The 25,910-nt window shown below is 58.3% G+C and overlaps 1 protein-coding gene across 9 annotated transcripts in view; it reads left to right on the top strand.

Moving 5' to 3' along the window:
• The window catches only part of Rbfox3 (RNA binding fox-1 homolog 3), a 370,105-nt gene that overhangs the window by 273,389 nt on the left and 70,806 nt on the right, over window positions 1–25,910 (top strand). For 2 of the 9 annotated variants that reach the window (XM_058579980.1, XM_058579981.1), the window contains exon 1: window positions 21,315–21,428. The exons of 4 other annotated variants lie outside the window; for them this stretch is intronic. In XM_058579980.1, the coding sequence (XP_058435963.1) occupies window positions 21,324–21,428 (105 nt within the window). In that variant the 5' untranslated portion in view covers window positions 21,315–21,323. Of the gene's footprint in view, window positions 1–21,304; window positions 21,429–25,910 lie in introns of those variants that run through there. 3 more of the 9 variants (XM_058579979.1, XM_058579982.1, XM_058579978.1) reach the window with 3 other exon arrangements.

Here is a 25,910-nt window from a genome sequence, read left to right as displayed (position 1 = left end):
CTCCAAGAGTGCCCGCTCACCTTGGCTGCGGAAGGGGCATCTGCCAGCCAGGCAGGCACCTGTGCCCATGGCCTCCCAGTGCTCCTGCATTTCCCCGAGAAGGCCCGAAGCTCGCCGTTGGAACACATCGCCCAGGAAACCAGCTGCAGCAGGAAGCTGCGGAGAGACAGAGAGAGGACGCATCTGAGGTGGGAGACTCCAGCAAGGGCCCCCTTTCCCTGGCTCACCTTCCCCAGCCCCTGCACTCTGCCCGCAGACCACCAGGGAGCCTGGGAGGCAGCCAGAGAGGCAGCCAAGGGGGGCTTCCAGGTGGTCAGGGCCTCTGGGCTAGTGGCGTGCACTGGTGCGTGAGGCAGAGACAGTCCAGCCCCGCAGGAAAGACCAAGAGCCTTGGTCCCATGCCTGTGTCATGTCTTGAGGGTCACAGAGTGGGGCAGGTGACTGGAGAGCTGCTGCTGGGCAGTGATTGGCTGTGCCTAGCCACGTCACAATCACCCAAACAGGGACTTCAGGGTGTTTCTGCAGTGACTGCAACTAAGGCTTTCCTGGAGCAGCAGGAAGAAGAGGGGAGTCAGGTGAGACCCTGAGACCTGGCCAGGGAAGGGCCACCTACCCCAGCCCAGCCAGGCCTGCACAGCCGGGGCCTTGGAGCCTGCAGTGTTCTAAAAGGAAGAACCAGGACACTGATGGATTATGTAACCAAGCAGATGACCACTCCTGCTCTGGGGCAGGACTGGCGCTCGGAAGGAGCTGAGGGAGAACACGACGTGGAAAGGATGAGTGGGAGCACAGGGAGCAGGTGCTGTGGCACACACTCGAGTCTCCCAGTGGTCAGGGGGATGTCCCATGAGGCTCCCTCTGGGACCAGGCAGATGCTCCCCTGAAGGAGGTACCTGGCTCAAGGGCTGGGGCTAGAGGGAAGGGCACCCAGGTCATGACAGCAGGGCTTCTTCCAGAGTGTTCTTTTGTCCAGTGGAAGGATCTCATAGTCCATTGGCCGAGCGATCCAACTCACCTGGTTGGGGGCGTGGCCTGGGAAGCATCCCGTTGGACTTGCAAGGGGCTCTGGTTCCACTCAGGAGCACTCCAGGCCTCCCTAGAGAGGGGCACCCTGTCCTGGACGAGTGTAGGGCAAGGCCAGCACCCACAGGTCCAACCAAGCCCCGCCCCCGACTCTGGCCTCTGGCTGTCGAGCAGAGGGAATGAATGAGGGGACACTGGATCTGACCCTAGGAAGGAGGTGGCCCTAGCTGGGTGGTGGGCAGGGGCTCTGCCAAGCTCTTGGGAGGACAGGCATGTCCTCTGCCCCTGGGGCCGAATGCCAGCAACCACCTAGAGCCACCCCCAGGTGCTCTGCTGAGCCTTGGCAGCGAGCCTTGGCAACTGCGAGAAAGGTCTTCACTCTGTACCGGCTGCTGTGACGGGAGAAAGGAGCACTTGGTCCGTTGGCCGAGAACCCTCGAGTCCAGCAGGGTGGTGGAGCTGGCTGTGCCTCATGTGCTCTGCTCTCCACATGGAAACGCACCTGTCAGTCATGGCGCTGAGCAGGAGCACCCTTACCCAGCAAGCACTCGAGAGCGGCTCCTATCCTCGGGGAGACAGGCGAGGAGAGGGAGCTGTGGGCTCCTTCCTCTTGGAGTGGGAAATTTCAGATATCAGGACTCCACTGCCTTAGTCTAGAATTTCCCCCCAAGGCAGAGCTTGAGATGAGGGCTTGCCTACAGGAGGTTCACTGTGGGGACATCAGGATGAAGTGGGGTGGGAGGAAAGCCAATCAGGCATGTGACTGAGCTGCTTGATGAGCCCGGGGCCACGGGCCTGCAGGGACCCTGTGAGGGGTCGTGGGGAATGTGCCCCCAGCCGCCCAGCTGAGGATGGAAGGTGAATGCAGACCGCTGGGCAGGGTCGGGCCAGGACTCGCAGCACACCCAGGCTTGCAGCTTATCCGGCCTGCTCCACAGGCCGTGGCCCAGGGGAGGCAGGGCTCAATGGCTCAAGAGGACAGTTGCTCTCAGCCTAAGAGGCCACAGGCCACAGGCTGCAGCAAGGCCTGGAGAGGGAGGTGGGGCGGGACCCAGGCGGTGTCTGAGGCGGCCCACCCTGGCACCCCCACACTGTCCCATCCGTGACAGAGATGTCAAGGCAGCAGCCACCCCAGAGTCAGCCCTGCGTCTCTCTTACTAAGAGGTGCCACCACTGCTCCCCACCTCCGACTCACCATGACGTCCTTATAGCACCATTAGGCAATGTTCACTGCATCCTGCAGCCCTGTCTTGCTCTGGGACCTACTCAAAACGGGTAGCCGGTGGCAACAGCAGGACGGAGAAGCACACCCAATGTCAATGTCCACTACTTCCACCTTCTGAAGGGCCATGAGTTCTGTGCCCTTTCCTGGTGGAACGGCAGGTTATTGCTGGCCTTTACATAACCTTCACGGGAATCTCCCAGGAAGCCCCAGACTCATCCATGTAGCAAGCCGTGGGTCCCCCTGAGGTTCATCTGTCTTGGTCATTGTCATGGCACACAGATGAGTCTTCCCAGGCAGGCAGCAAACTCACCTACTCCTCACGTCTGGTCCCACGAGCCTCGTGGCCTCAGGATGGCGAATGCGCTTGCTTTTCTCTGGATGTACAGTGACCAAAGTCTTCAAGACTGGCTTGTGACAAAGAGCGAGAGATCCATCCCAGCCTGCGGTGAGGTAGTGAGCAGGCATGGCTGTCCTTCCCGTGTAGGGGCACGGCCCTCTGCACGGTCCTCCCTGGCAGGGATCGGCAAGAGTGCATTTCCACATCAGTCACCACCTAGGAGCAGCAGAGGCTCTGTGGTCTGCGCCACTAAATTAAATGCTGTGGCCAGTGTTGAGGCTACAGGAGGTCAAGTCCACAGAAATCCACTGTTGTCCACCGTGATTCGTCCGACTCTCACAGGGGCCTCGAGGTGATGAGCAGGCACACAGTGAGGGCCGCCCTCCCTGCTCCCGCCGAGTGTTTGATGGTCGATACACTGTGGCAATTTGCAGGATGAGCTCTTTTCCTGATTTGCGCGCTCACCAGGGCCTGGGGGAGTCCCCTGTGCCTCCCCTTGGCCCACCTCGGTCAGGGCACCCATAGGTGGGTTATGTCAGGTGCTAAGTATATTCGTCTGAACTGCATACTCAGTCCACAGAGCAAACCACAGATGGGCCCCTGAGGCCACCAGGGGGACTTGGGTCAGGAGGTCGCGACTCTGGCTTCCCATGGACCCCACTCTACCTGATGGCTATGGAGTGTCCCAGCTTACTCGTGTCCTACTGCCTTCAAAATGTTGGGTGTTTCCTTTCCCCAGTGCATAGGTTCTCTGGACAATGTCGCAGGCCCCTCTGGGGAGGGAGAGGGGCCTGTCCTCAAGTACACTGCAGTGACTCTGCAGGCTTCCCTGGTGCCCCTTCAACCCAGAGGCTCTGGTCTGAGGATGACCTGAGCCTGGCCAGCCTCTGCAGTCTGCCACAGTGCTGACAGATGGACCCCCTGGCTCTTGAATTTCTTCTGACTGCAATTCAGATAGCACCCTCCTTGGCCACCGGTCATCTCGTCCCCAGGAGCACCAGGGTCTATTAGCGCAGACCCTGCACCCCAGGGCTCCCTGGCCATCACCCAAGCCTTGCTGACCATGATGGTATTATGTTGACCTTGCCGGTGGAGGTTAAATGGGACTATCCAGTCTCTGCTTCTCGGGAATCTTCCAACCCTTGTTGACACCAAGGAGCTGGTGATGGATGTCTCTCCTGACGACTGGCCTGGCCTGCAGAAAGCACTCACCTCAGCCTTCCAGCCAGGCATGTCTTGCTGCCCAAGTGAAGGCAGCAACCCTGGCCCTCCTGGGGGTGGCCATTGCTGGGTTCTCTGCCTACACCACCCTAGGCCTTCAGACCCACTGCCTCACCGACTGAAGGCCAGGGACGTGTCTCTGCCCCCAGGGAGCTGTTCACTGCACTGCCTCAGGTGTCCCTGAGCCATGGACACTCCTCCCACCCAGGTCACTACCTTCTCCCTGTCTGAGGACTTCCATTCTCCTTCTGGTCCCTCCCCCACTGTCCCCCCTCCCTCCTGCTCCCTGGCTGGTCTTGCAGCTCTGTGGGAGTGTGGCTAATCTCCTGGAGCTGTCCCCTCTTGGCCTGGGCTCACTGTGACCAGCCCCTGCTCTGCGGTGATGAGGGAGGGTGCGGCAGCTGCAATGTGGATGAGCCTTGTCCAGTAGAGAGCTTCTCTGTCCAGGTCCTTGCTGGTCCTCCCAGTGAGAAGAGCCAGTTTTCTTCTAGAAAGGGGGAAGGGCTGCTCCTGCCAGCCCCAAGGGCTCAGAGGAGCCAGGAGTGCAGGATTCTTGGGCCATCCACCAGATGTCCTTATCTGGGGTCACGCTCTTCCTTGTTGGGCTGACTTTGGTGGACGTGCTCTGTGTGCGCGTCCAGGCTCTGTTGTATCTGCTGCCCTTACAGTTGATCCCCAGGGTTTTAGGAGATGAGGTCTGCTGACATGCGTGGAGGTCCGTCCCTTGAGTTGATAGCCCACTAACCTAAGGCTGTCATCTTCCTCCAGACTTCTAGATCCATTAACAAAAACGCCAGCCCACCCCACGGTCCTTACCATCGCCCTTGCCCAAAGCTACCGCATAGCTGCCGCACATCCAAGCCCCTCATGTCCCCCTGCCCCCTTCTCCACCCTCCGCCATCCAGCGTCTGCATGATGGTGATGCTCTGACATGTCAGCTGGTGTCACTCTCTATTGGCCCCCAGAAATGGGGTCCTTAACCCTGTCTGACCAGCAACTTTTCCAGGTTCAGAAGCCCATCCCCAGGGGCCACTTTCGAAGCCACCTTAGGAGCAAACTGCCTTAGCTTGGGTTCTCCCCAGAAAGCAGCCCGAAGGAGTCCTTGCAGGCAGGCGTGTGCTTCGGGAGTGCCCAGGAGGAAGGGGTCAGGGAGACCAATCAGGGAGTGAGGGCACCTCATCGAGGGCGCGTTGCAGAGGTGCACCACTGTGGGCAGTGGGGCCTCAGGCCCAGGAAGGACCCAGTGAGGGATCAGCCTGTCCACCTGAGGGATGGAAAGGGTGCCCTCCACCAGGTCCCCTCTCCATCTGGCCGAGGATTGCTGCCCCTCCAGGTCAGCCAGTTTGTCAGCTTGGCTGAGTGGGCTCCAGCAGGTGTCCCATGTGGCAGTAACAGAAAAGCCCCAGACAGAAGGTGAGAGATGAGCTTGTGCAGGCTGTCAGCCTGCAGCTGTGCGCGCTGATGGCTGGCGTGGAAAGAGGGTGTGGGTGGGGCCTGGGAGGTGCGTGATGTGTGGGATCTTGGGTGGTCTGGGCAGCACCCTGCCTGCACCCCACTCTTCCTGTGTCAGCACTGGAGAATTGCCAGCCGCCCCACAAGGGCATTGTGGGAGTTGTGAGCGATGGTGTTGGTGGGATCTTTGTGAGCTGTGAAGCTCTACCCTCGTGGAAGGAATTGGCAATTGTGTGTGAGGGTGGCAGTCTGGGCACACCCCAGCGTTGTCCTGGGGCTACCTCTCCTGCCAAGTGCACCCTGATCCCCAGGATCCTCCCCTCTGCCTGGCCACCAAAGGCCCCTGTAGACCACATAGCCACAGGGAGCGTCCCGTCTCGAGTGCAGGGTGGCGGGACACCCGGGCTGTGAGCTTCTTCCCCAGAGTCCTCCCAGGTCTGAGCCCTGCCCCACTCCACCCCCGTGCCAGGGAAGCCTTGTCATTGCCTCGGAGAGCACCCGGGGGACTGAGGGCATTCTCCCCATCATGACTGCTAATGTTCCAGAGATGTGTGTCATCACCCAGAGACGGTGACAGCTCGAGTGAAGTGGCAGGAGGAGGAGGAGACGCCACTGCAGTTTGGAGGTGGTGTCGGTTTCAAGTCAAGCACTGGCTGGCTGCTGCAGGGAGGGGGTGCGGGGAGGTCTGAACGTCGGAGGCAACTTTTTGCAAACTTTGCTGAATCTGCCCCAGGCTCTGTGCTAGTCTCCCTCAGCCTCCAGTGGAGTCTGGAGAGTGTGGTGGAGAGGAGGCAGGTGGGAGGAGGGGGTGAAGAGACAGACAGGGAGGCTTGTGCAAGCTCAGCACTAAGGCAGCCCACGTCCAGTAGCACCCACTGCGGGAGGGGCTTGCAGTAATAATAAAATCACAGTAATTACAAAAGTAATGGACACATCAGAAGAATTTTTGCATGTTCTAGAAAATATGGGGGAGATGAAGATAGAGAAATTGTGAACAGTTCCCTCTTGAGAGGGAACAGAAGTCACAAGCTCTTCGGGGTCAGGCAGGCGGGTTCAGGACCAGGGACAGCAGCCAGGCAGCCTGGCGGGCTCTCCACCCTGGGAACCCCACTGGTGGGTAGCTGGACTTCCTAACGTCCTGCAGGGTGGCCACCACTGGGCTTCATGGAGGCACAAGCTTCTCGGGGTTCCCCACTCCTGCTCTGCCACCCAGGCCTTGCCCCACCATCCCTGTTAAAAGCACCAGAATCCTCTCTCTTGGTCCATGGCCTCTGGAGCCAAGAGGGGCAGAGCTAGTCCAGCCTGGGCACAGAGTGAGCGGGGTGAGGGCTGGCTGGTTTGGGAAGTACCCAGCCTCTGCTGCCCTCCGTACTGCTCAGTCAGATCAGGATGGTTTTACACATTGTGTTCTGCGTTTGCACGTCTGCGGGGTGGGGGGTGGGGGGCGGGAGAGAATCAGGCTTTAAACACACGTGGAGAGATGGGCTGGGCTGGGCTCAGAGGTAGAGCGCTCGCCTGGCAAGCATGAGGCACCGGGTTCCATCCTCAGCACCACAGAGAAATAAGATAAAGATCTTGTGTCCACTAAAACTAAAGAATAAATATTTAAAAAAACACACACGGAGAGGATGAGAAGAGGGGTCTGAGGAAGAACAGGGGAGCGTGGGAAAGGATGCGAGGACGAGGACCACGAAGAGCTGGGAGGGATGCACGAGGTCTCAAGGGAACGGGGACATGGCCTGCCCAGCCTGCCACCTCACTCGGGATGGCCCTTGGAAGGAGGGGCCAGGTGGATTTCTCTTGCCCTGGCCTGCCCAGCACCCGGGGAAGGGGACCTTGTGACTTTTCTCTGCTTCTGTGGGGAGTCAGGGGTCCATAGCCGGTCGCCAGGTCAGCTTTCCGGTCTCGTTCCTTCCCCGGCAGGGACTGGCGCTGTGCACAAAGTGCCTTTGTTTCTCTGAGTCTACGTGTGGGTTTCTGCCAGCCCAGCCCAGCTCTCCTGGCTTCAGGCTCCCCAGGGACACGGTCTGTGAAACCTCGGGGTGTGGCCTGCCAAGGCCTCCCCGCAGCCCTGTCTGGACCTGCAAGGAGCTGGGTGGTGTGGAGCCCGGGCTCGACCTGGCCACCGTCCCTGCAGGGTGCCCCCCTCGGCTCTGAGCTGAGGTGGCCCCTCTTTCAGCTCTGCCCATGGTACCTGTCCCTTCTCACATTAGCGCCCAGGGCAGGGAGGGCTTGTGAGTGACACTGCCGATGCCCAACTCACCCGAAGTCCTGTCTTCTGACACTCCAGGGTTGGACCCAGCAAAGAGGGCTGTCTGGGAGGCTCCCTGCTCCCCCGGGGGCTTCGAAGCTCTCTCGGTTCCCAACAGGCTGACAGCTTTGGAGACCTCAAGGCCATTGCTTTGCTTTTATCTGCCCACTCTCTTTGGCCATCTGTCATTTCATTGAGCCTTGGACAGCAATTTGGGATGTTTTTCGTGTTATAGAGACAGAAACCTGGGAAGCTTCAGGGCAGGACTGTCCACTGGAGCTTTCTGCAGCAATGGGAATGTTTTCCATCTGTGTCAAGACACCGGTCACAGCCACATGTACCATTGGGCGTTGGAAATGAGGCTGGTACAACTGAGGGACAGAAGCTCTGCTTTCATTTCTGCTTAATTAAAGATTTAGAGGATTGTTTAGGAGATCTAATTACTTCCTGTTCAAGGTCACCTGTTCCCACCCCAGAGGTCATTGGCATCTCTTGGTGGATCACTGGCTTCAGACCATCCAGATGGCTGGCGGTGTCCTCTTCCTCGAATTCCACCTGGGCTAGTTCTCCTCCCGGAAGAGAAGGCTGAGGCCTGCAGCTCACCAGAGGGGCCGTGGGCAGAGCGCTCAGGGGCACCCAGGTGTGCACTCCCCCATGTCTGGTTCTCCAAGGGAGGAGGGGGTCAGGATGAGTGAGAAATGGGGAGGAAGGGGTCCCAGGGGCAGCATGGGAATGAGCACAGGCATGAACTCCCTGAAGGAGTGTGGCCAGTAGCAGCAGCTGGAGGGCAGTGTCTCTCTGTGGTCCCCAGAGTGACTGAGGCTCACTTGCAGCGGGGAGAGAAGTAGCTGGCCAGTCTTCCAGCCCCCACTCACCCCGGTTTGCCCTTCTGCACGGCGTCTTCTCTGCGAGGCCAGCCCCCAGCTGTTCTCCAGATGTCCCTCTCTTCCTCCAGACCAGCGCAGTCCACAGTCCACACCCGAGCTGCAGACTGCTTTCTGCTTCGTGTTCTCAGCGTCTCCACGGGAGAGAATGTGACTCTTACCACTGGGAAGCAGCAGGATGTTAGGCATCAGGAAGCTCAGAGATCCAGAGGCTTCTCACATTCCCCAGAATCATGAGAGAGAGAGAGAGAGAGAGAGAGAGAGAGAGAGAGCGCTCAGAGGCCTGGGCAATTAGTTCTGAAAAATTCTTAATTTCCCCAGGCCTCTGTCTCCCCGGGGGACACATCTGTCTCATGGGGTGTGTGAGGCGTGCTGGGGTGACTATGTAAAGGTACCCCATGAGCTGGGTACTCAGGCCCTGCGTCTGTGAGTGCTAGAAGGTGCTCCCCAAGTGCCCTCCCTCTGCACCTGGGCCTGGGGCTTTGCCTCGTGGGCAGCAAGGAGAGAACATTTTCCAGAAGCAGTGGTCACTCAGAGTTTGTTTCTTGGTCTGGTCCAGCACAGAGAATGACCAAGCGTCTTACCCACAGCACTCTCAGGAGGCAGCCCACCACCTAGACCACCTGACAGAGCAAAGCCTTCACGGCCAACGTCCCGAGCATGCTCGGATCTCAGAGGTGCAGGCCCACGCTGGGGCAGAAGTGACCTTGGTTGCCTGGTGTCAGGGCAGGGCTCCCTCCCGTGCCTGGAGATCCCCGTGGGTTGCAGCTGCCCTGGGGGTCCAGTGGGGGAGGTCAGCCCCTGGTGTTTTCTCCTTCCCTCCCTGCTCTGCCACGGGAAATGAGTGGCCCTAGAGGAGTGGCCCAGCTAGACACAGGCCCCCAGCCACCAAAATCCACCATTCTGGAAAAGAGTGCATGGAAAATAGATCAGTTGAAAGAAATATCTACTTCCTGGTTCTCTCCTGGAGGAGTGCAGAGACTCACAGACGGGTGCAGAGAGGACGGAGAGCAGAGACTCACAGACGGGCAGCCCGAAGGGAGCAGCCCATCTCTGCTGCTGCAGACCCCACCACTGCCTGCTCTTGGGCTCCTGTGTTCTCCTCTGCCATGGCCACCCACGACCCACCCCACACCAGGGCAGAGCATCGAGGCAACACAAAGTAGCCACCATCTTTCCTCCTGGCTAGATACCAAGAAGCCCCAGTGTCCACTGTTCCACGTGCACCTGTGTCAGCGCCCTCCAGGTGGGGTAGGGTGTGCAGAGGTGGTCTGTGGCTGGTTTCCAGCCGGCAGATCCCAGCACGCTTCTGGGGCACACCCCTCACCGCCTACCATTGGATTCTGAGAATGCAAACAAGTTTGAGCATGAGCCAGAACAAACAGTAATTAGGAAGGTAAATCCAACGCAAAAATAAGCATAACGCATTCCAAATTCAAATAAGAATTATTTGTGGACTCTCTGCTCTTTCTGAATTATCAGTGGAACGTTCCACTCCATTTGCATAGATAATTGAGAGTTAACTGTACTTTCTGTACCAAGGCCTGGGAGACAAACAGGCCAATTCAGTCCACCTGGGTGGAGGGAGAGGGGGCTCCCCTGGCTGTCTCACGTGGCCACTGCGGAGAGGAGGGACCCAGAACAAAGCCGGGCACTTGGGGGCACTCAATAAATATTTGTTGAATTAATTAACATGAGTTATTGATCATTACCGTGTGCTAGCTCCTTTGTCTATGAAATGGGGATTCAATACAAAGGGAGGTATCACCATCCTGTTCTTGCAGAGCAGAAATGAAAGTTCAAGATGTTGACTAGCTCGCCCAGAGCCACACGACGAGGGTCAGGGGCAGAGAGAGGCCCGGCTCCAGGCTGAGGAAGGACCCTTCCCACTGGTGGAGGGCTCAGGAGAGAGGCGGGGCCAGGTGACTGTGGCCTTAGGAGCCCAAGGCTCTCCAGGCTCCACGTCCTGAGTCCCACTTTCCATTCTGGATGCTCCCCCGCCCTTCCTCCAGGACCTGGCAAGGGTGACAGCTACCCTCCACCTCCTGCTCTGCCTGCAGAGGGACCTATGGCAACGATAAGTGCTCCAAGGGAGGGAGAGGTGGCAGGTGTCCTGGGTACCTGCTGTCCCACCTGTCCAAAGCTTTATCACTGGGACACTTATTGCCATGTCCTGTAGCACTGAACTGAAGTCTCTGAGGCCTCTTGCTCCACCTGGGGAGCAATGTCAACAAGCTCAGCCTGGAGCCCAGGCACATGGGCACTGGTGCTGGGGCATGGCCAGGGTCTGCCCGTGCTGGACTCCTGGCATGTCCTGGGGAGGAGGGGCAAGCACAGAAAGAAGCCACACTCCACTCTCTGTGCCTCCACTGCTGTCCCAGCAGGACACAGGGACAAAATAGCAGGACAGAGCAAACAGGAACCAAGCCAGAGAGGGACCTCAATGGAGCAAGCCCTGTTACCGAGAGTCAGTTCTGGGAAAGGGGATCAGTGTGCCTTCTGCCAACACAGACCTCACCGTAGGAAGAAACTCAAGGGTGGCCCTTGGCAACGGTTCTGACAATGGGAAGGTAGTGACCCGGTGAATGGGAAGTGTCCTGTCCCTGCTCCTGCCCAGCACTGTGGGTCAGTTTGTACTTTCCATTGACACATTTAAACAGAATGGGTACAACTATTTTTATTAATGCACTTAACGCAACCTCACGCACCAGAAGCATCGTCATTTCCACACGCAACTGACACACACGTTGAGTGTCACTGTTCCAGCACTGAGCGGCCACGGGGAACCAGTGCCTCCCATATTGGACAGCACCAGGTCTATCTGACACTCTTGAACCAGGCAGCAAATGTGCTCCTAGATCCCCAGCAAAACACCCTTTCCCCAAGTCTGAGTCCCTTCTTGTGGTCCTGCCATCGCGGTCCCAGCCACTGTGATCCTAGAGGGAGGAGCAGGCAGCAGCGCCCACCATGAACTACCACAGTGGGTGCAGCGGGTGGCCCCGTGGGAAGTGTGGACAATGTCCACCCCACTTTCATAAATGGTCTCTCTTTCTCACCCAATTTTTTAATAGAATTGCCCACAGGGTGGGGAGAGTCGGACTTCTCCTGGTGTCTGTCCCGCGTCCTCTGCCCTGCCGTGACTCGTTTCTCTCTGCCCTCCCCTTCCTCTCCAGATGGGGCTGGGTGACCTCAGGGCTGCTCCTCTAGCCCCCAACCTGCCAACGCTAGGCCTCCCAGAGCCTCATCCCTCTGTGCCAGTTAAGTGATTCGCCTTCTAAATCGCCTCCCCTCCATAGGGGGCTGGCCACTCTTTCCTCTGGAGAAGAACTTGGCCAGCTCAAGGGTCCATTGACCCTCTCCACAGCATTTACACTCGAAAAACACAACCCCAGTGCCATAAAGATCCCGGTCTCCCAGTGTGGATTTCCAATGACCCACACTCGCCAAGTGGCGGCCACTCCATTATAATTCTGTAATTGCCACATAGAATTCCTATAAATTTGCTGTTAATTTTTAACCACTGCATCCTTCTCTTAGAAAGTGTAGCAATAATTTGAAAATCTATAGATGATATTTTAAGTGGAAGGAGGCCGAGGGGGAGGGGTAACTCCAATGGGGCTTGTGGAGAGAAAAATCCTAACACAATAGCAGTAGTGTTTGGGCCAGGGAGGGCGCATCTGGGGCTGCCCCAACTTCTATGCGAACGTTTCTTCCTAATCCGTGGTGTAGGGTGGCAGCAAAGATTGATCAGACTCTGGCCCACGAAGGTCCTGCTCTTAAATGGGAACGGCTTTGTGCACCAGGTTGTCTGTTCACGGCGCCTTCCCTGCCCCCACTGGGAGGTCAGTTTCAAGCCGGGCCTCCGAGTGCAATCTCCCTGTGTTGTGCTGCTCAGCAGTACAGTGAGGACCAGGTCTATAACAGATGCTTCAGAGGAAATGGCAGCCTTGCAGACAGTTCTGCCCCTCTTCCCCACCCCGTAGGGGGACACCAGGTGCCAGGTAGACAAATCAGCCTGCTAACGAGCGAGGCAAGTGGAAAGAGAGGGGGGTGAGCCAAAAAGGAGATGGTGGGGTCCCCAGAAGCCCTGGGCACCCAGGGCTATCAGAGAGGCAGCCAGGTGTCCTAACTGAGAGCAGCCTGCTTCTCTTTTGGGAGAGCTCTCAGGAGGATCAGAGAATGAGAAAGTGGATTAGAGAAAGCCTAAGGGAGACTAAGCCTTTATGGGAGGGTGCAGGGCCCCAAAGGGGAGCAGGAGACGGATTTGGCTGGGAAGGGATTTGGAGTGAGGTGGCCCTCAGCAGGGCTGGCCACTGGCCACCTCCTGCAAACCAGAGAGACCCATTGACAGCCTCCTTGTAGGGCCCAGGAAGGCCGAGTTCAGGCAGCACTGGAACCCCAGGGTCTGCCGGGAGCTGTCCCTGGTGCTGACGGGTCACTCTTGCAGGACTGAAGCGCTGAGTCCTGCCAGCTCCTGTTCTAGCTGCCAGCAGGGTTTCAGCCGTGGACATACACATCCAGTCCCTGAGCCCACCCCCAGAAAAGGGGGAGACTGGCTCCAGGCTGGGAGGGTTATCAGGCAGCAGCAGTGATGAGAAATTGGGCCACAGAGCGATTTGAAGGTCCCAGTGTTTGATCTATCGCGGGGCTGGCTCCTCACAGCGTTGCTGCTTCGAGTTTGGTGACCTGAGAGAATTAAAGCTGCCTTAAATACAGTGTCTGTTGGCTGTATATTAATCAAGCAGGAATCAAAAGTCACGGCATCCCAGGGAAGTAAGAAACGGAACAGACGCCCCCCCCCCACCCTAATGCAGAGCTCTCGGTGGGAGGAGATGCCGGGAGCTGCTCAGAGCAGCGCAGGTCCTCAGCTGGCCGCCAGCTTCCCCAGTCTCCTTGCCAGTGAGTTCTCAGAAACCCCATGCCTTGGAACCGGAGAGTCGTCGTGGTGCCAAAACGTCACTGGACCCCAGTGCTAGAGTAGATGAGGAAGAGAAGGGCTCTCCCCAGGAGGAAGAGGGAGCAGGGGGCAGGGGCTAGGAGGGGCTGTGGCCCTAGAATGGACCTGCACCCGAGTCAAAGCCTGCACCCACGCCCACCAACAATGTGCTACTCCTGCTCTCTGGAGAGCTTTGGAGACTCTGAAGGACAACAGTATCCTCTGCGCCTTCTCTGCTCTTGTCGCACCCATACCTGCCGCAGTTCTAACAACCTCCTTGGGGTCAGGGGCAGCCAGACAGGGCTGCTGCTGGCCAGGGTCCTACCTAGCAGCTCCTCTGCAGACCACCACTGCTCCCTCTCCTGAAGGCTGGAGAAAGGGGCTCGTATTTGGTCCCTGTCACGCTGGAGGTGTAAGGACATGAGCAGCAGGTTAGCATTGGTATCTGCTCCTTTGCTTCCTGCCAGCCAGAACCGTCCCCATCCTCTGAGTCCTGGGACAAGCTCAGCACCTGTGGTTGCTCTGGAAGAGGCTCCTGCCCACCACCTGCCACTGGCCACCTTGCTGTCCTGTGGCCAGCTCCTATCTGCAGCTTGGCACTGGCTGCCTGACACTGTGCACTGACCTCCCCGGGGCCACATGCCTTGCCAGGACAGGACCACCTCACTGGGCCTTTGTGAGTCTTGGTTCTTAATGAGCCTTTAATGAGCTGGTGCTTTGACTTTAGGGGCACGAAGAGGAGGAGTGCAGAGCAGCCCCCTCATATTCTGTGTCCTGAGGCTTTGAGGGTGCTTTTTACCTATCTGGGTGCTGGGCAGGGACACAGAGCTTCTCAGGTGGGCCCAGTGTGGAGTACCTAATACCCACAGAGCTTGGCCCAGGGCACCCTGGCCATCACTCCTTCTCTGTGGTGCTGATTGGGTCTATCTTCTTGGGGCTGAAGGAAGGGGCACTGGTGTCTCTCTCAAGCAACAGTTTTCAAAACCAATGGCAAAGTGGAGAGCCCAGTGACTCTCATTGCCCCCTCTACGGAGAGGCAGATAACACAGGGCACCTGTGCCACCTCCACCAGGGGTGGTTCAGACCTCTTTTCTGGTGGGAGAAAAACCTTGACCTCTTCCACGGGGCTCTGCTCAGGAACCCTGAATGCCTTGTTTCCTCCCGTCAATTCTAACTGAACTGGACACAGATCCATGCTGGGCACAGAGATGGCGGCCGCCCACCCTGCAGCCCGCGTGCATGAGGTCTTCCCTGTTGCAGACTCCCGTCGCCCAGCCAGTACGGCAAGCACTGGATTCGTTTGGCTTCTTTCTTTGACACACAGCTTTGCTCTACAAGCTCTGGAGGGTGACCCCAGGTCTCTCCTGGGAGCTAGAAGAGGTGACAGTGGTTTCAGCTTCTGGCGCAAGCTCCCCCTTGTCACTGCTTCAAGGCCTTCACCCTTCGAGTGAAATTAAGATGGAAAAGGTCTGTGTGAGACATAAGGCAGACTTTCTTGACAGCCAGGGTGATAAAAACCCAAATGGGCTCCCCAGAGAGACGTCAGGGTCTCCCTCAGTGGAGCGCTTCAAGGAAACAAAGAGAACAGACAGCGCCTGCCCCACAGGCTGCAGCGACTTCCAGCTGGAAGGCAGGGGTGCCCTGCAGCCGGCCCCTCTGTGCCTCCGAGTTCTCTTCCCCTCTCTAGAGTCTGTTTTACTGGGGGAAGGAGAGGTGAGCCCTGGGAAGAGCGGGGCTGTCCCTGGTGCTGAAGTTGCCCCTGCAGCAATTGGGCGGCCAGGGTAATTTTAGTGCTGTGTGCCACAGGCTGGGCTGCGTGGAGAAGTGAGTTATGCCAGCCTTCTCTGGCAGTGTCCTGGGAGCCTGGAGGATGGTAAACCTGTAACCGGAGGACTGCCCTGGTGTGAGCAAGGGCTGTGCTCAGCCATGTCCAAGGGCATTTCATTAGAGACAAAATCAGAGCTGGAGATCCATCTCCAAGCAGAAGGGCAACTTCCCGAGCCTCTGAGAACTCTTTTTTCCTGTGGCTAGCTGTGGTCTTGGCACAAGGGCACCAAGAGATCATGCACAGGCTGAGATGGGATAGGAGGGTCCAGGGGGTGGGTCAGGCTCAGAGCGTGGAGTGAGGATTCAGGAAACTGAGCACCGCATGGCAGGTCGGCTGGGGCCCTGCAGAAGGACTTGCTTGGTCCAACCACAGCTTCTCTCCTTGGCTCCATCATAGAGTTCAGCAACCCACTGAGTTCTCACGACCTCCAGCCTAATGAGAAAGAAGAAATTCAAGATAATTGCCGCGCAGACCAAGCAGTGGTGTGATTAGTAAATGCCCAAGCTATTGCAAATGACTATTCCATTAACAGATTTGGTTTGGGGGGTGATCCTGTTAGGAGAGAGAGCCAAGGGCTAATGATGAGGATATTCACAGAAGGGCATGTGCCAGGCACAGGAAGCAAGAGGCTCCCATGTATCTGAGTCAGGAACCTTGTTTTCCAGCCCAGGCTCTGCCTCTAACTAGTTGCATGACCTTGGGCCACCTCTGTAATCTTAAAAGTGTCATCATGTAGCAAATGGGCCTCATTATACCTTCCCTACCTAACTTGCAATGATCAAGTGAGAAGAGATATGGTAAGCCACTTTGAAAAGGTTAGGACAGAACTGAGAAAATGCAAGGTACTGTTACAGTTAGCAATCAATAATGACAATAAATCACCATTGCCCCCCTCTGTGTGCTCATATTCTGGGGAAGTTAAAGTGGTCAGACTCCTGAGCCTTCAGATTGGAGAAACAGAAGGCTGCCCCTCGCCCTTTGCCCCCCCCCTGGTTTCTGTGGGATTCTGGGACCAGTCGCTTAGTGGTGGCTTGGCCACAGCTGGCACTGAAGGCCAAAGATCTGTTTCTCCCAGGCTCCTCCGCCCAGCCCAGGCCGCTGCCCGCAGAGCGCAGGGCGGGTGCAGGCAGAAAGCAAGGAGCTGTCCAAGGAGCTGCCTCGGGGGCTCTCCCCTTCCAGCCCCGAGGTGAAACATCACAGAGCTCCCTGGTCTCGGCCTCTCCTTGGCTCTGCTAGCTCTCTCCCCTTCCACAGGAGAGAAGAGGAAGTCCTGGGGGCTCATTTAAAATAAATAAAGCTTGGCAGCAGCGCAGAGTGGAAAGAGCAGAGGAGTCGAACGGCACCCACAGCCCCCTTTCTGAGAGCAGTCCTCTGGCTCCCGGGCCCCGAGGGGAGAGAAACTTGCGAAAGAAAGATGTGCTTATATCTGCAACCCTGTGCAACTTCTGGCTTTGCCCATATATCTCGAGTGTGCCCTTTGCTTTCAGTCTCCCTGTATTTATTATGTTTAATTTTGCCGGGACATGGTTGTAAGTGAGACGGATGGACCCGAATGGGGCTGGCAAACGCCTCTTAATTAAACAGATAAATAAGCTTCCTTCGCACGCCGATTTCCACTTCTGCTGCAGTCTCTGCTGGGGCCAGGGGGACGGCGTCAATGGGTGGGGGACCCCCACAGAGCTGAAGGTGGGTGCCATGGCGGCCCGGTCCGTGCTTGCATGCTCCAAGACTCCCTAGAAGAGCGAGGCAGGGCTCCAGGGTGGGGAGCCCCCAGAGGCCCCTCCTCCAGCCCTGCTCGGAAGGGGAACCTCCTGCAAGTGTGAGTGGGCCCCCTGCTGGACGCCTCCAGCAGCGCCTGGTCAGCCAGGGCTACACTTGACAGCTCAGGTTTGCTGTCCCTGCTCTCTTGCAGAGCTCCTCTGCCAACTCTTCTGCCCTTTTGGGAGAATTGAACATGTCAGGACAAAGCGCAGGCAGACACCTATCCCCAAGAGAAGAATTCCCCCACTGAGGGGAATCTGAGGGATTTCTGTTAAAAAAAAAAAAAAAAGGCTCAGGACTTCGCCTACCCCAATCCTGACACTCCCGTGGTGTCTCTGGGGCAGCCCTGAGCTTGGTGCTTGCTCCAACTCTAACCCCATTATCTTGGCTACCAAACAGAGACATCAATTCCCCTGGGAGAGTATTCAGCTGGTGATGTAGGACTTCAGTTGCGTCACACCACACCCCGTTACACCCACCCTAAGCTGTGCCACACTAGCCTGTCTCACTGGAGAGGTCTGATTCTGCTACTTGGCCTCCTTTGTCCCCAGTGTTCATGCCCAAGACAGGAAGGTCTGGCTCTGCAGAAAGCATGAGAAGCACAGTGTATCTGCAGATTACGGCTCTCGGCTTGGTGCAACTGCGACTGGAGACTGTGAGCTTGCCCCTCATCCTGGGGTGCCCTGCCAGGCTCTCCTCATCTCCCTGCGCTGCCTGAGGACAGTCAGCCTGACCACTGAGAAGGAGAGGAGGCAGGGTGAGGAGCAGCTGGACCCCCACCCAGCCCACCTTCAGGGACTGCAGGGCTTGCTCTTTCCTGCGGGGAGGTGCCCATGGACTGCCTTGGGACTTCCCAAAGGAAGGAGCAGGTAGGAGCTGTTGGCCTAGGCAACACGCCCTGAATCACTTGGCCACAGATCTCATGGAGCTCTTTTGTTATAAGCACAGGCTATTTTGAGGTGCTGGTACCCCACTGGACACTTTTGGGCAAATGCTGTCCCATGACACAGAGATAAATACCAAAGAGCCAGAGAGTATCTGGCAAGGTGATGTGGGCCTGGGGAAGTTGGGACAGGCAGGCCCCGCCCAATTGCAAGAAGAGTAGTACCTGCCCCAGCAGGGCCCCTGCCAGGAAAGGTGACACAGGACAGGGGCAGGAAGGCGCTCCAAAGCCTTGGAACCCTCCGAAACTTTTTGAGGTGCCTCCCTTGCCTGATATTTATAGTGGTGCCCAGGAGCGCAGAAATAATTACAGCTCAGTTCCTGCCTCCCTAACAAGGCCCTTCTCAGATTCAGGGCGTATGGGATATTTTTTACTTGGCTCATTTTTTTAAGTAGTGAATATTCACACTGGATTGACAGCTCTTCCCAGTGCACAGTCTCTCTTCAATTCAGGAGCGGGGTGGGGGTGGGGGGCAGCAGGCGCATAGGCTTCCCCTGCCCCTGCTCAGGGCCACCCTCCCTAGTCTATGTGGCACTTAGAGTTCAGGAGAATGGCCAGGGGTCTCTAGGACCTGGAGAACTTTGCACCCCACAGTCTGATGCCCCCCGTCCCAGTGCCTGGCATGGGAGGTGCAAGGTGAAGAAGGCAGGGCTCCTGCCAGCAAGGTCTGCACAGTCAGGCCTGCATGACAGACTCAGACAATCACAGTAGAACGAGGTTCATGGCATTCAGTAATTGGCTCATATTAGAAGTCACAGGTCCAGAGCACGGCCCAGGAGGCAGCAGGCACACAGCCCCTGTCCTGAGAAATAAGCCAGACACTCATTGGGCAAGCCCTGTGCTGGAGGTTTTCTCTTAATTCTGTTTGGGAGCGCCAGGTCTCCACTCTGGAGCCTGGGTGTGACGAGCTGGCTGGTGGAGGCAGGCGTCTAGACACATCCCTCAGCTGATGCTCTCAGCATATTAGGCTGCAGTCTTGGTTTATTGGCTTGGTTTCCCCACCAGTCAGTGTGCTCACTCCGGGGCAGAGAACTTCATTACTACAGCTTCAGCATATAGTACTGCGTCCACATATAATGGGTTCTCAATAGGAAAAGCAGGAGAGTCAACTCCAAGAGTGACCTGTGATGGGCACTGCTTGGGATACACCCCAAGTTCTCTTTGGGAGGCCTTGATCTCACAGTCCATGCTTGGTATCAATGGCGAATTAATGAGAGAATGAGTCACAGTCAGGGCAGATTTGGAGCCCTGGCTTAGGCAAGTGCTATGTGGCTGCCCCAAATTCCCGAGCATCCTCCAGGGAAGCGGCAGTGGGGGCAATGATGATTGACAGACTCTCAGAGAGGACAGGTTTGTGAAACAGGGAGGTGGGAAGGAGGAGGTGGGAAGGACTACCATACTCTTTCAGCCAGACCCACTCCACGCCATGCCCATAGGGAAGCTCTCCTGCAAGGCCCCAGTTCATAAACACTGTGCCCAGCCTCATGCTCCTGCCCTGGATGTACCATGCCTTGGCACTGGGCCACCCCACCACTGTCTGAGGCTGGGACACCAACTAAATAACCTGTCTCTACCCAAAGGCAGGGGTGGCCTCCAGGAGTCCAAAGCCAAGACTCTGCAGAACTCTCTGAGCCAACACTACACGTATGGGGAATCCCAGAGCAGAATTCCAGATCAGGTGAGCGTGGACCACCGGACAAGGTGGCTTAGCTCTCCCACCTCCAGGCTGTCCCTTGACCCTTGGCCCTTCCCTTTTGCCTTCCTCCAACTTCACTCCCCTTCCTTCCAAAAGGGAGATGAACTGCAGGCTGTTTTGTTGCAGGGACATGGTGCCTGAGAGGGGCTGCCCTGGGTGTACTTGTCCATCTGCCTCCTGCTGGTGGTGCTGGGAGGACGCCACGCTCAGCCCTCCTCCTGTCCTCACTACAATGGGAGCATCCAAACAACCCCTCAGCTTGGGTGTAGAAACCAAGGCCCCAGAGGGGAGGAGTGACTTTCCTGAATCGCACAGCAAGAGAGGGGACTCCACACTAAACTGTCGGGCCAGCTGCCTTCCCATGCCGGGTGGTCCCAGCCCTGCCTCCTTGGAATAGAGCTTGTGAAAGGAGGGGAACTGCAGGTGCCTTGAGGCAGGATGGCCGAGCGCAGAACGGTATGGGATGCCTTCCTGGAGGCTGTGTAGGCAGGTGTGAGGTTAGGTGTGTGCCCTGCTGGCTCTACCTCTGATGGGAGCAGCTGGCAGACTGTCCCACTCACAGCCAGACTCACCTGTGGCTTGTCCTAGTAAGCCAAGACTGACCTGGGGGACGGGGCGAGTATGCACTCAGGGCAGGCTGGTGTGTTGTGTGGCTGGGGAAGCGGCAGATGTCTCCAAGCACTTCATAGTGGTAGTACAAGGAGCCTTACCAAGCACTACGGGGTCAGGAGGTGGGTACCTGTGCAGGCCTCAGGGTTACCCTGTGCACACCAACTCCAGTGCCTGTGGGTGTGGGGAGGGGAGGATGTACGGTGGCCAGTGTTCCTTGTCGCCCATCCCCATATCAAGTATCCACAAAACCATGTGCCTGCGACAGACTGCCGAGGTGTCTTATGGGGTCTGGGCACCAGCAGGAGGGCAGGTGAGACTCCTGGGGGCTCTGGCTGGTTTCCAAGCCCAGGGCAGTGGCGAAGCCTTCCCAGCGCGGAAGCCTCTGCGTAGGTGCCCTCATTACATCACCGATATCCCCGCCACCGAGCCGGCCTCCCTGAGGAGAGGCGCTTCTCTCAACGCCAGGCAGGACCAAGCGCCTTCCGGTCGGTCGGGCCGCAGAGCCGCTCCTCCTCTCTGCAGAGGCTGGGGAGAGATCCGGGGCCAAGGGAGGTCCCAGACCCCACCACGGGAAGCAGGGACTGCACTGCACGCGGGCGGAGGAGGGGAGCCCAAGGCCCGCGGGAGTGTGCGAGAGCTGGCAGCGCGGCGCAGGCCGGCGGGCGAGGGGTTAAGTGTGGGATCAGCTGTGGTGCCGTCGTCCGGGTTCTCTGCCCTCCGCGCGGGGCTGTTTGATGTTGGAGTACGCCAGGGACTCCCCCTCCCACCGCTACACACGCGCGCACACGCGCACACTCACACGCACACGCACCACTCTTTGCAGACCGGGCTCCGGTGGCTCCAAAGTGACGGATTCCCCCTCGCTCCCTCGCATCCATCCTCTCGCGCATATATTCTCTTGCCATATTCTCGCGCGCGCTCTCTCCAGCCTCCCCGCCCGGGCAGGGGGAGCACCGGGCAGAGGCGCGCCGCTCGCCTTTCGATGCCTCCCTCCTAAAGAGCGCCACGAGGGGGAGGGGAGGCCCAGAGAGGAAGAGGAGGAGGAGGAGGAGGAGAGACCGGGAGGGCGCCCGGGAGGCAGGGCGCGCGCACACACCGAGGGACGCAGCGAGCGCAGAGCTGCCTCCGGACGCCGGGCGCCCCCCTGCCGCCCCATGCTGTGCTCCATGGCGAACTCGGGCTGCCTCCTGCTGTCCAACTCCGGCACCATGCTCCCGCACTCCGTGCCCTGTCCGCCCGCCTTCCTCTACCTCCAACAGGTAAGCGGGCCCCCGGCCGGACCCGGCCAAGGCCCCCGGCCCCGCGCACGTGCGCCCAGCGCCGCCGCCCACGCCCCGCACTTGGCCGCCTCCGCGTCGCCGTTGGTGGCCCCGCTGCGCTCCCCGCGTCATGGCGCCCGGCTGGGGTGGGGGAACTGCGCCCCTGAGCGGCGGCGGAGCGCGGGGGCCCAGTGGCGCGGGGCGGGGGGCGGGAGTTTGGGGCGTCGCTCGCAACTTTTCCGAAGGCGCGGGAGGGGGCGGCGGGCGGAGTCTCGGGGGAAGTCCGAGGGGAGGGGGCGGGGGTTCCCGGCGCCCGGGTCACTTTGGGGAACTTCGCACCGGGCGGCGGGGGACTCGGGCGGGGAGCCGGGACCCCTCCCCGACCGCGTCGGGAATTCCGAGGGGCCTCGCAGAGGCGGCGATGGGGACGCGGGGTTCTACTGCAGCGCGGACAGCGCGTTGGGCCTCCGGGGGGCGGGCCACCCGCCTGGTGGGACTGACAGGGAGGCCCCAGAGCTCTGGCCTGGGAGGGAGCTGGGGCCAGACTTTTTCAATCCGCGGGGCTGCGCAGGAAGCTCGGGCTGGCGAGGAGGCAGGAAACCAAGGGACTCTGAGCCCCCAGATCCCCAGGATGCCCCACGGGGAGGCGCGCGCAGAGCATCAGTGTCCGCCTGCCCGCCGGCTGGGTCACGAGGGGTGGGGGTCCTGCGATCCCACCCAATGCGGAATCAGTGCGGTCCCAGGCCTGCATTGGGGACGGAGGGGGGACTCCTTCACCTCCCCGAGGCCCTCTGGGCTGCGATTCCCGGCACTAGCTTGGCCAGAGCTGGCCTGGGGCTGCAGTACCCTGGCCTCACCCACCCTGACTGCCCACATCTCTGGGTCTGCCCTCCCTCCGAGTGCTCCCGCAGCTAGCTCCCTTCTCTGTTCACGCCCTCGCCCTCTGCTTGGGCCTGCAGGGGCGGGGGCGGCTGCTGAGGGAGGCCTGTTGGGACTGAGAGCTTGGGGCTTCAGTCCTGGGGCCTGCTCAGCCCAGGGAGCAGGCTCCTGTAGGATCCCCTCTGCACCCTGGGGTGGAGTGGAGATGGATAGAGTGTACAGGGTGCCCACCCCAAGGCAGGTCAAAGTCAGGCAGGGCAAAGCCACTAGATGAAGGCACTCCCTGGCCCACCCCCATGCACACCTGAAAGCAGGATGGGAAAGTGTGTTTCTTGGATTCAGTTAGTGCCCAGGTGGGGCTGGCCTTTGAGTGGTGGGTTCTTGTCTGTGTCCCTTGAACTCTCCAGAGAGCCATGGAAGGTGGTTCAGGAGGAGCCATGGACATGGTAAAGATGGGTCCCCAGAACTGGATCAAGGCAGCTGCCCCTGGGACGCAGGACACTTGAATTGGCCCCTTACCAGGGTCCCAGTGGTGGGGATTGCCAAACATATTGGCTACTGCAGAAGAAGGGACCAAAAGCTGTGCAGTGTGAGGAGCAGATGGTGCCCAGAAGTGGCTTGTGACCCCGAGCCTTTGGCCCTTGGTCTCACCTTCCTGGAACTGCCTGTGCCTTTTGGGGATTTCTGGACACAACTCAAGCTGTTGGGCCCCCCAGACCCATAAGTAGGAGGGTGTTCCAGCCTAGATCATGACCAGCTCCCCAAATTTCCGGTGTCGTTGAATCATGGGCAGTCGGGATGAGCCTCACAGATGATCTTTCCAGTCCTCTGAAATTTGCATGAGCATAGGAATTGCTTGGGGATCACCGGCACCAGGACCCAGAACATGCATTTCTAACAAGCTCCCAGGTACAGCCACTTGAAGTGGCTGCCACACCCAGCCAAACAGGCAGGAATGTCCTGGTCAGCTGGAAGCAAGGTTCTAGCATCTGTAGCAGAGCTTAGGATTTGGAGTAAAGTCCTGGTAGGAGGCTAATCCATAGCATATTGGTTGTGTCGTCTTAGGCAAGTCACGTCCTCACTCCGAACTTGAGTGTCTTCCTTGGATACCTAGTCCTGCCAGGCTGAACACAGGGCCGAACTGAGATCAAGTGAGGCCACATCAGTGCTGTCCTGATGGAGTCGGATCAGTGTTCATAGCGGGGTGAATCCACCAGCAGTATCCGTGGAGCAGACTCCCTGATTGCTCCAGGGTTAGGTGAATGCCTTCCTGGCTGGTGACATTTGGAGCTTTCTGTAGGGAACAGTATGAAGGCAGAAGGGCTTTGAACGAGCTGGACCCATCCTGAATGGGTGTCAGCCCAGAGCTGGCTGCCTCTGGGAAAACCCCAGTGCCCCCGATGCATCAAGCTTTGAAGTACCTAGTTTCCTTTGCTTGGCTGCAGCTGTTCTGCAGGGTGGCCGGCCGTGTGCCTCAGCACGGGTCTAGAATGCAGCCATTTCCTGGCTATTTGTGGGTGCACATTTTTATGGGTGCACACACAGCTCTGGTAGTCTAGGGCCTGTATGAATCAAATAATGACATTTCGTTTGGGACCCTGCTTGTCCCAAAATGCCTTCGGAGTGAGAGTCTACCGTGTGGCCCAAAGGGTATTCTCCTGGGGAGGGACCTGGGGCTGCACCTGGCCAGACCTCCAGTTGTGAGAACCGACCCGTCCTCTGCCCCTCTGGGGGCTGTAGGTCCTGTGCTGCGTGAGTGCCTGGCCCTAAGCTGGCTGTGTATTCTGTCTGAATAGTACATCTGATATTAGGAGCAGAAGACGTGAAATCAAGCAAGACGAGAGGCGTCGTTGGAGGCGCATTGAGACGCAGCACTCCAACAGGCAAGCTCGCTAAACCTATAGTCTTTGGAACTGCAAATTAAAAAATGAGAGCTCAACCAGTGGAATTCCAGTCTTTCTGTTAAAGCATCACTAGCCTTTTCCTGCAGGGGAGGCTGGACCCAGGTAGGCTGGGGACCGGGCGGTGTCCTCTGAGACACACGGCTCTGTAATTAATTACAAGTGCCTATTGACGTGTCTCATGGCCTTCTCTGGGCAGCGGTGGTGGTAGTTTCCAGTTCTGACCATCAGGACAACTTCGGGTTACCAAACACCGGGGTAAATCCAGGTTGATAGGGCTCTGGCACTTAGTAAGAGCCCATGGGAGGTGGTCCTGGCCTGGATCACTCTGCAGCCTGCATTGAGGCCTGCCCTGGCTTTCCCACCTGCCCACTCAACCACCAGGAGCCCCATGCACTTGGGGACCTCCACAAGTGCTCGTTGGCTCCCTGCTGGGCTGCCCCAGTCCATGGTTTCCCAAGGGTCCAGGCCCCCCTTGGGGATCCTTACATTATTGTCCCTGGTGCATTGCGGCCAGCAGGAGATAGGGCTGACACTGGTCACCATTCAGGGCAGGGAGGACCCCATCAGAAACTCCGAAACCTGAGCAAGGCCCCCAGGAAGGCCCCATCTGGACTCTAGTGGTGGCAAGATTCAGAGAATTAGAGGAAAGCGCTCCTACAAGATGGGATTGCGTCGGGGTATCACTTTATTATTAAACTGCAGTGTCTTGTAAAAGAATCTTATTGCTCCATCCGATGGCGAAGCTGGTAGGTGGCTCTGGGGGAGACATGCAAGTGCCTTAAGTAGAGAGGCGCATCCAGGGGCGAGGGACTGCTGGAGGGCTGCAGGTTGGCGGGAGGGCCCCTGGCCCTGGAGAGCTGGAGGACCCCGCCTCCCCCAGGGAGGCCACGTGAGTCCTGCTGACCTTACTGCCTCTGTATAGCTCAGGTGGAGTCACCACAAGCCAACCCCGGAAGCCTCCGCGGAGGATGCAGCGTTCCCTTCCCCCTCGCGGCTTCTCAGAGTCACGGATAACTGTGTCCCCTCGGGGCTCCACCACGGAGGGGCCGGGGGACTCTGGGGTCCCCGGAAGCTCTGTGCTTATTAATAATCCTCCCCTCTTTGCTCTGCGGTGGGAACACTGCCCATCACAGCAGTTTTTAATAGGGATTAATTACCGTAGCAAACGCAACACCACTTTTACACCTTGTGCACCCTGGTGTTGTCTCCTCCCTGGGCTGTTGGCGCGTCATGTGTAGACTTGGTGTGATGCCGGGAGCCCCAGCAGAGACATGCTGGCTCATGGTGACACTACTGGGTTGGTGGAGAGGACCCCATAGCTGGCGGGAGGGAGACACAGCGGCCACTTGTCCACCGTGACTTCAGGAGGTCATCACCATCCAGATATGCCCGCTGGCCAGAATCTCATCCCCCAAATCATCCTGTGCCCTGGAGAATGCAACCAGACAAGTAGCTGCAGTGGCTCTGAACTAACCTACCTGGCGGCCCCGTGCCCTTCTCCCCTGGAGCCTTTAGGGACAAAGGATAGCACTTCCTCTTGGCCGCCTGGCCTTGAGACACCCATTCCTACTGTGAAACCCCTTTACCGATGCCTCTGATGGTAGCTCAGTCTGGCCTGTGGGTTCTTCCCAGTTTCTAACCTTGCAGGGACACGAGTGTTCCTGAGTCTGCAGGGCTAATACCGGGCACACATGTGCAT

Source organism: Marmota monax, unplaced genomic scaffold (assembly GCF_021218885.2).
Source record: "Marmota monax isolate L192 unplaced genomic scaffold, Marmota_monax_Labrador192_F-V1.1 WCK01_AAM20220418_F8-fsc00353, whole genome shotgun sequence".
Lineage (NCBI taxonomy): Eukaryota > Metazoa > Chordata > Mammalia > Rodentia > Sciuridae > Marmota > Marmota monax.
This window is presented reverse-complemented; position numbering and strand designations above follow the sequence as displayed.